The sequence below is a fragment of the Antechinus flavipes genome, chromosome 2 (genome assembly GCF_016432865.1).
Source record: "Antechinus flavipes isolate AdamAnt ecotype Samford, QLD, Australia chromosome 2, AdamAnt_v2, whole genome shotgun sequence".
In the NCBI taxonomy this organism is placed as follows: domain Eukaryota; kingdom Metazoa; phylum Chordata; class Mammalia; order Dasyuromorphia; family Dasyuridae; genus Antechinus; species Antechinus flavipes.
In genome coordinates, this window is record NC_067399.1 from 472814410 (window position 1) to 472827227 (window position 12818).

The following is a 12818-nucleotide window of genomic DNA, read 5'->3' on the forward strand; positions in this document are numbered from 1 at the left end:
CTCAGGAGACAGAGAAGAATGAAGCTAGACACATCTGTCCAGGTTCAAAAAGCCTGAGTTTTGCAGGTTACCAACAATTCATCTTGTTCTTGAATGTAAGGTCATTGATAAATCATGGGCATGGCACGGATCCTCACTAAACTTTGAAACTGGACAGCAAATGCTAACCTGGCACTAGACAGAAGTACAGAAAAGGAGAAACTTGTTTCTCCAGTCAGCCCCGCCCTCTCCACACAGTTCTCCCTTGACAAGGCTGGGAAGGACAGGTAAAGGGAAAGGTGGGGCTGATTCCATATAAACTGCTGACAATTCCAGGTGAGCTTAAATCTTCAGCTAGAGAGGTGGAGGGAGCCACCATGAAGATTACAACTGCCACTTTTTCCCTGCTGCTGGTCCTAGCCCTGTGCAGCCAATATGGTGAGATCTCTGGGATAAAGGGAAAGATTACTAAGATCTCTCTCTCTTCCTTTCCCTCTCCCTCTTCCTTTTCTTCTCCTCTCCCTCTCCCTCTCTCTTTCTCCTTCTCCGTCTCTCTTTCTCTTCCTCTTCCTCTCTCTCTCCTTCTCCCTCTTTCCATCCCTCCCTCCCTCTCTCTCCTCCTTCTTTCTCTCTTTTTCCTTCCCTCTTTCTCTCTCTCCTTCTCTCTCTTTCCCTCTCTCTCTTTTTCTCTCTCTCCCTCTCTTTTTCTCCCTCCCTCTCTCTCCTTTTTCTCTCTTTCCCTCTCTCTCTTTTTCTCGCTCTCCCTCTCTTTTTCTCCCTCCCTCTCTCTCTCCCCCTCTCCCTTCTTTTTCCCCCTCTCTCTCCCTCACCTTCCCTCTCCTTCCTCTTCTCTCTCCCTCTTATTGTTTCTCCTCTCTCTCCTCCCTTCTCTTCCCCCTCTCTCCCTCTCAACTTTCTCCTTCTCCTCACCCAAATTCTTTAATGACAGACCCTCTGTGGAAAGACTTTGAGAAATTGCAAGCAGCTCTACTAAGCCTCCATCCCAAATTGTATAAATACCATCTTTTTTAAAATTATAAAACTTTTGAGAGGGGTGATACTTCTTCACACCTTTGTGTAAGTGATTTTTTGGGTGGTTGAGGAATGGATCTGAGGGTCATATATTTAAAACCTGAATCTTAGAGATCATCTAGCATCAGCCCAAGAGAAAGGTCCTAAGTCACAAAGACAGTGTGTGAGCTCTCACTGAGGTTCTCTGACTCCAAACCCACTCCTGTTTCCCATCTGCTCTGGGCAGAGATAGTTTCTTGGTGGGAAAAGAGACAAAATAGGAGTTCTAAGCAGTTAGGGAAGCCTGAGAGCTATGGGAGTCAGCAAAGAGGGCTAACATAATCATTTTGTCTCAGGTTAATACACAGCTGTGGTGAGGCACGAAGGGCAGGGGATATGTCTATATCTGTAGTTCATATCTGCTTCAAAAATGCTTAGATTCCCATCCCCCATCTTTCATCCTTCCCTCCATCATTTGTTGTTGACCCCATTTGGGATTTTCTTGGCAAAGATTCTTTAGTGGTTAACCATTTCCTTCTCCAGCTTATTTTATAGATGAAAAATCTAAGGCAAAAAGAGTTAAGTGATTTGCTCAGGGTCACATAGCTAGGAAGCATCTGAGGCCAGATTTGAATTCATGCAGATGATCTTACTGATTCTAAGAAAAGAATTCTATCTGCTGCAGCTCCACTTAGTTGCCCTACTCCTTTGATTAGCAGCTGCTATTATAGGAAGATTCCCCCTGGAGGCCACTCATTTGACCTGATGTGTATATGACAAACTAGAAGGGGAAGGAAAAGAAGGGAATTTTTGTCACAGGATCATATATATCTAGAATTGGAAGGAATAGGAATATTAGAGGACATTTCATCTCCCACTTCATTTCACAGATGAGGAAACTGAGGCCTAGAATGGTGAGATGATTTGCCAAGAGTCATAAAGATAATAAGTAGTAGAACTAGGATTCAAACTCAGGTCTTCTGATTCCAGAAGAACTCTTTCCACTGCTTCTCACCTCACTGTAAGGATCAATTATCATACATTTACAAAGCACTTACTGTGGATCAGATGCTGGACATACAAGCAAAGAACTGAAATAATCTCTGCCTTCAATTTAAGTTCCTGCTATTTCTTCCTCAATATGTACATATATAAAGATAAATAAGGTACAAACAAGATAATAAGTACAGTACAATGATATTAAGTACACAAAGTAGTTAGTGCCAAGATACAGAGATTGAAAGTCAAGAAGCCCAGTCTAACTGGGCACTGGAGAGCAAAAAAGGGAGCATAGTTGGAAAGAGAGGTTGAAGCCAGGTTATAAAGAAATTTAAAGATCAAATGAAATTTATAATTAACTTTAAAGGCAAAAGGGGTCACTGTTGAGTAATAAATGCTTATTGACTGAGTGGAAAAGCTGCTTTGCACTGGGAAAATCAACTTATTAGCTGTGTAGAGGATGGATTAGAACAGAAAGAGACTTGAAACAGAAGACCACATAGGAGGCCATTGTAATAGTCCAAAAAAAAAAGAGGTAATTAGGCTTGAATTTAGGTAGCAAACATGAATTGAGAGAGGAGGGTCAGATTCAAGAGATGTTGGGAGTGGAAACAAACTAATTGAATATTTAAGATGAGTGGGAATCAATTATCAAGGAGAATGATGAAATCACAAATTTCAGTGACTAAAAGGATAATGCTGTCATCAACATTAATAGGAAAATTTGGAAGATTGGGGAGGAGTGGGAGAGAGAAAAATAGAATTTGCTTTGGAAATGTTAAGTTTGAGATCCATCTAGTTTGACATTTCTAGTAGGCAATTGGTGAGTCATAGCATTAACTCAAGAGAAATTAAAGTTAAATAGATAGATTTATGCAAGTCATTTGCATAGATTCATCTGTGTCTTGAATCCATGGAAGTAGATAAGATCACAAAGTAAAAGAATATAAAAAGAAGAAAAAAGGAGAACCAAGAGCAAACTCATGAGCAGAGTAGATTAAAAAGGAGCAGAAAAAAAGATAAGAGGATAATGAAGAGAGAGCCATGTTATGCAAATTCAGAGAGGAGAGAATATCCAGGAGAAGATAAATGAGGGACTGATAAATGTTCCTGAGAGGCCAAGAAAGAGCCTAAAGGGATCTTGACTTTAGCAAATCATTGGTGATCTTAGAAAGAGGACTTTCAGTTAGTTGAATAATGAGTCTGGAAACCTTCAAGTTTTCTGACTCCAATTCCATTTCATGGTTTGTGGGTATATGCAAAAGAGAGGCTCCAAACAATGCAAATGAAAAGGAGGCTCTGGGTAAAGTAGGATTACCTTGAGTAGGATTAAGAGGTTATGGGCATATGAGAGAGTTCCTGTGGTCCCTAGATCCCCTGACATTTCTGAAGATGAGTTTTCAGCCACCTCCTAACCATGGACACCTCCTGTTTGTGTTTCTAGCCGAAAGCTGCGTTCCATTTTATCTCACTTTTGGTATAATAGCCTCAAGAAGTTCTGTATTGTTAAAAGAGGACCTCAAAAAATATGATGCTACTCCAGAAGAGTATGAGGCCTTCAGAAAAATACAGGAATGTTATATTGAACATTTTTTTGGAAGAACACTAAAGGATATAGAACTCATGGTAAGAAAACTTCCCTTACACAGCTCCAAGTAGTCAGACTTCCCTAAGGGCCACACTCCCATCCCTGACATAAATTACATCCATCACCCATGCACAGGTACACACAGCAAGCACTAATATATAGGGCATGTGTCTTGTAAAGAAGCATAGGATTTGTCTCAAATGGTGGCAACAAAAAACAGCAGGGATCAGGAGAATCAACCAAGGGTCTTCTCACAGGCTTCTTAAACTTATCGGCTTCTTCTTTCCCCCCTGACTCTATCCATCCCAGCCTCCCAAACTTGCACCCCCTCATCCTGAGATCCCTGGGATTCATCCCAGCACTGATTTTGGAGGCCTAGAAGAAGGACTAAATCAGAGGCCAGCAGCCACACTTGGGGTTGAGAGAGGAGATCAGGAGAGGCAGATTCCAGACTAATCACCATACATGTGATGCCCAGAAAGTTCCACCAAAGAGATAATCCCAGGAACCTTGTCCCTCCCTACCACCAACTCTGTCACATAAGGCTTCACTTTCCCATATACATATACATAAACAAGATCTCAACCCAGAAACCTTATTTTCCCCACTGCTAGTCCAGTCAGTAAAGGTAAATCTCCTTCCTGGGCACACTCCAACCTGCAGCCCAGAGAAGCCAAACATGTCTCACAGGATTTAGGTTTGGGCTATGAGCTGGGAGTGGGGCCTAAGACTGTTCTCAAAGCCCCTCTTTGACTATGGTTTACATCTTATCCTTTCTCTCTCCCCAGACGATAACCACCTTGAGTAGAGAATGCTTGGAATATCTGATAACTCAAAGTATAAAATTTAAAAAATCACTACTGGGAATCTTCTGAATAACAACTTAGTTACTGCCACTGCTGTTCACCCCATGCCTATTCCGGGCCCATTTTACCTTCTAAACCCTGAGACCCTGTCCAACATGGATGGTCATAGTCCCTGATGATTCTAATAAAGCAAATGTACCTCAAATCTATTTGTGACTGTATAATTGCATGAGTTAGTGAGTATGTGATGTGTATGCTGTTGCATGATGAGGGGAAGTTTTGGGAAATGCTGAAATTGAAGTTCAAGCCCCAGGCTAAAGTATAGACTTTTACACTTTCCCTTACTAGTTATATGACACACAGTATTCTCATCCTCAATTTCCCCATCTGCAAAAAGGACTTAATTAAATGATCTAAAGCTTTACACAGCTTATAAAATTCTATAGTTATGCATTTGTTATAAGTGCATGTTACTGTGTAATTATGCTTGATAATGCCTATGTGTCCTTTGTATGACTTCAATTATGTTTATTGTTGTATATAATACTGCAAATTAAGTATGCTACATCACATGCTGCTCTATCTGACCACTGGACCAAATGGCTCTGGAGGGCAAAGTGAGGCAGGTGACCACGCACAGAGTTCCCTCACTTAAATCCAGCATCCCCATCCCAATGTCATGGTTGTCTCTGAGAACAAAGGGTAAGCAATAACATCACACACTGTGCAGGTTTCTGGGTGTTACTGTGTGCACTTGTGTATCACTGAGATGTGTACCTCAGACTGGCTCTGTACATCATCAAGTCTCTTTGTGTAACACTCACCAGCACACCCCCACCAAGCAAAGCCCATTTTGTGAGAACTAACTAGGCTCTCAAACGTGCATGGTTCCCACCCTTCATCTCTTTCCCCCTCTAATCCCTCCCCGCAAGACAATTCTGAGTACCACATGCTCCAATTGCAGACTCTGAAGAGTGCCAGGGTTCTTTTCCTCCTGAAAAGGAGGCAGGAGGCAGCTTCAGCCTGAACCCCTTTCAGGGGAGTAGCACAAGGACCAAAGGTGAAAAACCCAATTCCAGATTCATCTCCTTCTGAGACTCCTTTTTCAGGTCTAGAAGCCTCTGCTTATGACCCAGTCCCACCCATCTCCTCTCTAAGTTCTATTTCCACTGAATCTATCTCTTCATCCCAGCTCCAACCTAGCCCACCTTAGACTTCTTTTTTAAGGAGTTTCTCACTTCCTTTCTCTGCCTCTTTTCCTCTTATGCCTCTCTCTCTCCATCTCCCCTTATCCTATGACCCTGCTCTTTGACTATCTTTTTCTCTCCATCTCCAATTCCCTCAAATCTCCCTCCATCTCTCACTTCCTTCATTACCCCAAATCCCAAAAAGATCTTTTCCCGAGACCAACCTTCCCCTACATCCAATCATCCAGCTTCTTGACCCCACTGGAGCTTCAGGGATATCCTGGTTCCCTCAGACAATGACTGCTCCCTTCTAAATCATTGTTTTCTTTAAATGATGTCTCAGCATCATATCAATTCATTCTCTCTCATCTCCTGTTCTCTTTCTCAAACCCTGGGTATTTGCTCACCCTTTCTATAAGGGCATGGTGGGACCTGACCAAGGAAGCTTAAATTTAAATCACCCTCAATCCATCCATCTCTAAAGTCCATTAGCACCCATAGTCCCAGTGACTGAGAAGCCATAGACACTAAATAGATAGGCCCAGGTGGGACAAACCTAGCCAGGGACAATGGGGATAATAATCCAGATAAAACTATGGCCAGGGTCTGACCATAACCACAAGGCAAAGCTTGGGTATATTAGAACCAGGACTTAGAAACACAGGCTTTAAGGTCAAAATTAAAGTTATGTTAAAGTTAAAGTATGAAGGATAGGCAGAACAGAGATACAGCCATAGAATTTCAAAACTAAAAAGAACTTCAAAATCCAATTTCCTATCTGATGCAGGAATCCTCTTTAAAATATTTCTAATTGCTTGATCACTTAAATATGTGAGACCTAGGAACATCTCCCTGTCATCAGGAGGTTGGAGAGTAGAATACTACACAGAAGGGAAGGAAATGGACAGCTGACTTCTAGAGATTTGGGGAAAAAAAAGATTTGAATGGAGAAATGAGATCATTAGTGAGTGGATAGAATCTGGAAAATGAGTTACTTGGATAATGAATTCAGAGTTCTGGATTAAGAAAAGAACTAGGTCAGTAAAGGGGTAAAGGTCAGTGATGAGAAATTACTAAAGGCACAAGGTCATCAAGGAACAAAGTGGGACAGTGCAATGAAGAAAACTCACTGGTGAGGGAAAATCAACTCACACCCGGTAGACTACAGGTGAAAACCTTAGGAAACCAAAAGGACCTCAAAGCATCAGTTTCCACATCCAGACACAGAGAAATAAAAAATAGGCTAAAACTAAAAGAGTGTTCAATAAAAGGAATATTCCAAAGGGGGAAAAAAAACTTGAAAAAAGAACAAATTAAAAATCCATAATTAAACACCAAACTGGAAATTCTGAAAATCAAAATAGAGATTAATAAAATGAAAAATAGGAAAACTACTAAGCCAATAAATAAAAGTAGGAATTGGTTTTATGGGAGAAAAAAATACTAAATAAGCCATTGGTTAATTTGACTTTTTTTTTAAATGCTCCACAGATAATGTACTAATGTCACTTTGGAAGCAGGGGCTGTGAACACTTTCTTCCTAGTGGGTGAGATAGCTCAGTCTTTTTGTATTTGAGTGTGTCTGTGTTTATTTCTCTATAGTTAAGAGACAGGCACAGTGAATAAAGAATGACCATTCTAGTATCATCCTGCATGTATCTGGTGACATTTTTCCTTGAGCCCAAACTCTGGCTTCTCCTCCATTATCAAACAACTCAAATCTCCCTGACACTCCTCCCTTTCTGTCTTACTCAGGCATATACACATACCCAACTTCTAAGAGTATTAACCTTCAAGAAGGAAAAAAAACAGAAATAAAAGATCTTTCAGAAACCTGGACATTTTTGTGCCTCCTTTCTTTAGTCAAGGCAAGATTACCGTACTGCTCAACTGACCAGGACATATTGGTAGGGACCTAGAAGTGAGAGGACACATGACCATGACAAAGGTCACCATGCCCTCTTTTCTCTTTCTAGGGCCAAAATCAATGCAACTGCAGAATGCACAAACCCAGAGCAGTCTGTAAAATAATGGAAGCTGGGCTACATTATAAGCCCCATCTCCCCAGTCATCCCTGACTGATCACCCCATCCCCATCCCTGACTGATCACCCATCCCCATCCCTGACTGCTACAGACTGAACCAGGGAGTTGAAGGCTCACCACTGTTAACCACTATTCACATGACTTATTCAATCAATGAAAAGCAACTCAGCTCATGCTCTGCATGTATTTCTCCCTGTGTGATGGTTATGTCACTGGGTAAGGAACTGTGTGTCTCACCACCCTCATGCTTCTGTGGCCGGGGGATGATGGAAGCGTCTGTGGCTGGCTGAGGGGCTGGGTGCCACCCTGGCGATAGAGCATTTAGTGGGAGGCTGTCTCACTCCAACTGTGGCTACATAAATGAGTGTTCTGGGTGACTGCCTGGGTCCCCGTGAGTCTTCGTGTGATAGCATGTCCTCCAGCACAGGGGACCTGGGTATCTGTATCTTCCTTTGTCGTTTTGGGAGAACTCCTAAGGCCCCGGCCTTAGAGGCCTGCACCCCCGGGCTGAGACTTGTTCTTCAGGAAAAGACCCATGTCATCACCTGACCACCTCACTAGCAGAAAGGTACCCACATTCACTCCTTCAGGCTACCAGGAAGGTAAAAATTCCCATGGTTCAGGCCAAACCTAGCTAGCCCCAGAAGTTCTAGCTGTTTCTGTGTTCACAATTCACACAGGTTAATTCCTGGCCTGGGGTCTTTCTTCCAGTCTTCTTGGATTGTCTCAAGAGGACTCCTGTTCTGCCCCAAGCCTTCTTTGTATTTCATCAGTCTATGTTTGCCCTGAGGCCCAAATGTGTGCTATTTGTGGAGGAAATGTAGAGAACTTGAAATTTCATCTTTGTTTTTTCTCTTTTTTTTTCCTTTCGGTCTGATTTTTCTTGCACAACATGACAAATATGGAAATATGTTTAAAAGGATTGCACATATTTAGCCTATCTCAGAGTGCTTACTGTCATGGGGAAGGAAGGAGAAAAATTTGGAAAAAATTGGAACACAAAAATGATTGTTGAAAACTATCTTTTCATGTATTTGGAAAAATAAAATACTACTGGAAATATTTTTAAAAGAAAAAGAAAATATTATAGTATGATTAAGACACAATAAGATTTCTTTTCATATGTGGTAAAAGGAAATTGTTTCATTATATTCTAATAATACTACATGTTTCAATAAAAGGTTTGCTTAAAAAGAAAAAGAAAATTGTGGCAGCCCTTTTTGTAATGGCAAGAAACTGGAAACTGAATGGATGCCCATCAATTGGAGAATGGCTGAATAAATTATGGCATATGAATGTTAGAATATTATTGTTCTATAAGAAACAGCAGCTTGATTTCAGCAAGGCCTGGAGAGACTTATATAAACTGATGCTAAGTAAAATGAGCAGAACCAGGAGATTGTTCTATATGGCAACAAGATTATACAATGATTAATTCTGATGAACCTGGCTCTCTTCAACAATGAGATGATTCAGGCCAGTTCCAATTGTTCAGTTATGAAAAGAGCCATCTACACCCAGAAAGAAGACTGTGGGAACTGAGTGTGAACCACAACATAGCATTCTCACTCTGTCTGTTGTTGTTTGCTTGCATTTTGTTTTCTTTCCCAGTTTTTTTTCCTTATTGATCCAATTTTTCTTGTGCATCAAGATAACTGTATTAATATGTATATATATTGGATTTAACATATATTTTAACACATTTAGCATGTATTGGACTACCTGCCATCTAGGGGAAGGGTGGGGGGAAGGAGGAGATAATTTGGAACAGAAGGCTTTGCAAGAGTCAGTGTTATACTAAGATAAGATCAAAATGGGTCCATGACCTAGGCATAAAGAATGAGATTATAAATAAATTAGAGGAACATAGGATAGTTTATCTCTCAGACTTGTGGAAGAGAAAGAAATTTGTGACCAAAGATGAACTAGAGACCATTACTGATCACAAAATAGAAAATTTTGATTATATCAAATTAAAAAGTCTTTGTAAAAACAAAACTAATGCAAACAAGATTAGAAGGGAAGCAACAAACTGGGAAAACATCTTCACAGTTAAAGGTTCTGATAAAGGCCTCATTTCCAAAATATATAGAGAATTGACTCTAATTTATAAGAAATCAAGCCATTCTCCAATTGATAAATGGTCAAAGGATATGAACAGACAATTTTCAGATGATGAAATTGAAACTATTACCACTCATATGAAAGAGTACTCCAAATCATTATTGATCAGAGAAATACAAATTAAAATAACTCTGAGATACCACTATACACCTGTCAGATTGGCTAAGATGACAGGAAAAAATAATGATGAATGTTGGAGGGGATGTGGGAAAACTGGGACACTGATGCATTGTTGGTGGAACTGTAAACGAATCCAACCATTCTGGAGAGCAATCTGGAATTATACCCAAAAAGTTATCAAACTGTGCATACCCTTTGATTCAGCTGTGTTATTTCTGGGCTTATATCCCAAAGAAATACTAAAGAAAGGAAAGGGACCTGTATGTGCCAAAATGTTTGTGGCAGCCCTGTTTGTAGTGGCTAGAAACTGGAAATTGAATGGATGCCCATCAATTGGAGAATGGCTGGGTAAATTGTGGTATATGAATGTCATGGAATATTATTGTTCTGTAAAAAATGACCAGCAGGATGAGTACAGAGAGGCTTGGAGAGGCTTACATGAACTGATGCTAAGTGAAATGAGCAGAACCAGGAGATCATTATACACTTCGACAACGATATTGTATGAGGATGTATTCTGATGGAAGTGGATTTCTTTGACAAAGACTCAGTTTCAATTGATAAATGATGGACAAAAGCAGCTACACCCAAAGAAAGAACACTGGGGAACGAATGTGAACTATTTGCATTTTTGTTTTTCTTTCCGAGTTGTTTTTACCTTCTGAATCCAATTCTCCCTGTGCAACAAAAGAACTGCTCAGTTCTGCAAACATATATTGTATCTAGGATATACTGCAACATATCTAACATATATAGGACTGCTTGCCATCTAGGGGAGGGGGTGGAGGGAGGGAGGGGAAAAATCGGAACAGAAGCGAGTGCAAGGGATAATGTTGTAAAAAAAAATTACCCTGGCATGGATTCTGTCAATATAAAGTTATTATAAAATAAAATAAAATATTTTTTTAAAAAAAGAGTCAATGTTGAAAAACTATCCATGCATATATTTTGTAGAAAGAAAGAAAGAATTCCAGGCTTGGGGAACAACTAGAGAAAATGCCTGGATTTAGGAGTGTCTTCTTTGCAGAATAGCTAAAAGACCAGTGTCATTGAATCAAAGACCATGTTTTGGAGAGTAAAGTATAAAAAGACTAGAAAAATAGGAAGGGAACAGGTTAGAAAGGGTTTTAAATGATCAACAGAACATTTTATAGTTACTCCCAGGAGCAATAGGAAGATATTGGAGTTTAATGAGTAGGAAAGTAACATGATCAGACCTGCACTTTAGGAAAACGACTTGAGTAATTAAATGGAAATTGGATTGAAGTGAGGAGACACTTGAGGAAGGCTATTGCACCATCAGACTACTGCAATAATCCAGGCACAAGGTAACAGGAGCTTGCACTAGAATAACGACTGTGTTAGAGGATTGAAAGAAGCATATTTGAAAGAAGATGACAAAATGAAATCCATAGATCTTACTTACCAAGAGACTAGAAACAGGGGTGAGAAATAGTGAGGAATTTAGATTGAGTCCCAGGCTGTGAATCTGAAAGAACAGAAAAATTATGTTGCCCTCTACAATACTAGGGAAGGTAGAAGGCAAGGAGGGTGTAGGGAAAGATAAAATAAGTTCTGTTTTGGCTATATGGAATTAAGATGTTTAGTGGAATCCAGTTCAAGATGTCTGAAAGTCAGTTGGAGATGCAAGGTTGGAGGCCAGCACAGAGATTGGGCAGAGAAGACAAATTTGAGAATTATCAGTATAGAAATTGTGTGTGTGTGTATGTGTGTGTGTGTGTGTGTGTGTGTGTGTGTGTACTGATCACCAAGTAGAGAAGTATAGAGGGAAGAGGACTCAGGATAGAATCATAAGGGACACCTACAATTGGCGGGCTTGATGTTGAAGAGAATTCAACAGAGAAGACATAGAAGGAGCAGTCAGAAAGGTAGGAGGAGAACTAAGGGGGTGGTGGTGTCCCTAAAACCCTGAGAGAAGACAATATTAAGGAGTGATTAATTGTGTCAAAGGCTACAGAGAAATGAGAGAATGAGGATTCAAAAAAGGTTATTAGATTTGATAACTAAAAAAAGCATAGTAACCAGGGAGAAAGCAGTTTTGTTGGAATGATAGCAGAAGCCATATTGTAAGGTATGAAGAAGAGAGTGAAAAGAGAAAAAGTGGAGGCACCTATTATAGTTGGCCTTTTCAAGGAGTTTAGCTACAAAGGGCAGAAAAAATACAGGATGAGATTTAGCAAGAATGGAAAGAAGACTTTTTTCCAATATAAGAGAGAAATGGATATGTTTGCAGACATTAGGAAATGAGCTTGTAGAGGAGAGATTGAAAGGAAGTCATGAAGAGAGGGGCAACATGTTAGAAAAGAATGAAATCACTTGAATGGATAGAGGCTAGCCTTGATAAGGAGTAAGACTACCTCATCCTGTGACACAGAGATGAAGGAGGGAAAAAAAGGCATAAGGCTTCTGAGAGACAGGAAATGGAGAAGAGAGAAGAGGGAGTTCCCAGCAAATGGCCTCAATTTTTCTGTAAAATATGAGGCAAAGATTTTAGCTGAGAAAGTGGAATTTGGGAAGAGGGGCCCAAGAAAAAGTTGAAGGAGAGAGGAAGAGTCACTGTGAAGAGTGGGATAGTGAATTGGAAAAAAAAATCCTATAATAGGACTTCCTAGTGGCAGTGAGGGACCAGTTGAGGTTAGGTAACATAAATTTGTAGTTAGAACAGCTTCTGAACTGTTTGTTTTTTTTTTCCAGGCTCATATGTTTAAACATGAAAGGGATGAATGATGGAAGTGATCCAAGGCTGAGGCTTGGCTGGATGTAATTGGCAATATGATAACGGAGCTAGGGATTCAAGGGAAAAAGAAAGTATGGAGTGAATTGTTAACCAAAACAGGAAAATAGGAAATAGTGGCTAGTGCAGAGGGAAATTGTCTAGGAGAGAATTGAGGGATGCTAATGCCAAAGACAATGGGAGCTGCACCCAGCATCTGTGGAA

The 12818-nt window shown here is 40.3% G+C and overlaps 1 protein-coding gene across 1 annotated transcript; it reads left to right on the forward strand.

Moving 5' to 3' along the window:
* The first annotated feature begins 321 nt into the window (after positions 1 to 321).
* Positions 322 to 4588, forward strand: SCGB2B2 (secretoglobin family 2B member 2). Its single transcript, XM_051979723.1, has 3 exons — positions 322 to 417; positions 3434 to 3615; positions 4366 to 4588. The coding sequence occupies exons 1-3, from the start codon at positions 357 to 359 to the stop codon at positions 4450 to 4452; spliced, it is 330 nt and encodes a 109-aa protein (XP_051835683.1). The 5' UTR covers positions 322 to 356; the 3' UTR covers positions 4453 to 4588.
* Positions 4589 to 12818: the final 8230 nt, after the last annotated feature.

Bases quoted from the DNA above. Each gene is read 5' to 3' on its own strand.
- SCGB2B2 (XM_051979723.1), top strand. From the start codon at position 357: ATGAAGATTACAACTGCCACTTTTTCCCTGCTGCTGGTCCTAGCCCTG. The intron at 418-3,433 runs GTGAGATCTCTG...TTGTGTTTCTAG, and splicing joins AGCCCTGTGCAGCCAATATG to CCGAAAGCTGCGTTCCATTT. The intron at 3,616-4,365 runs GTAAGAAAACTT...CTCTCTCCCCAG, and splicing joins TAAAGGATATAGAACTCATG to ACGATAACCACCTTGAGTAG.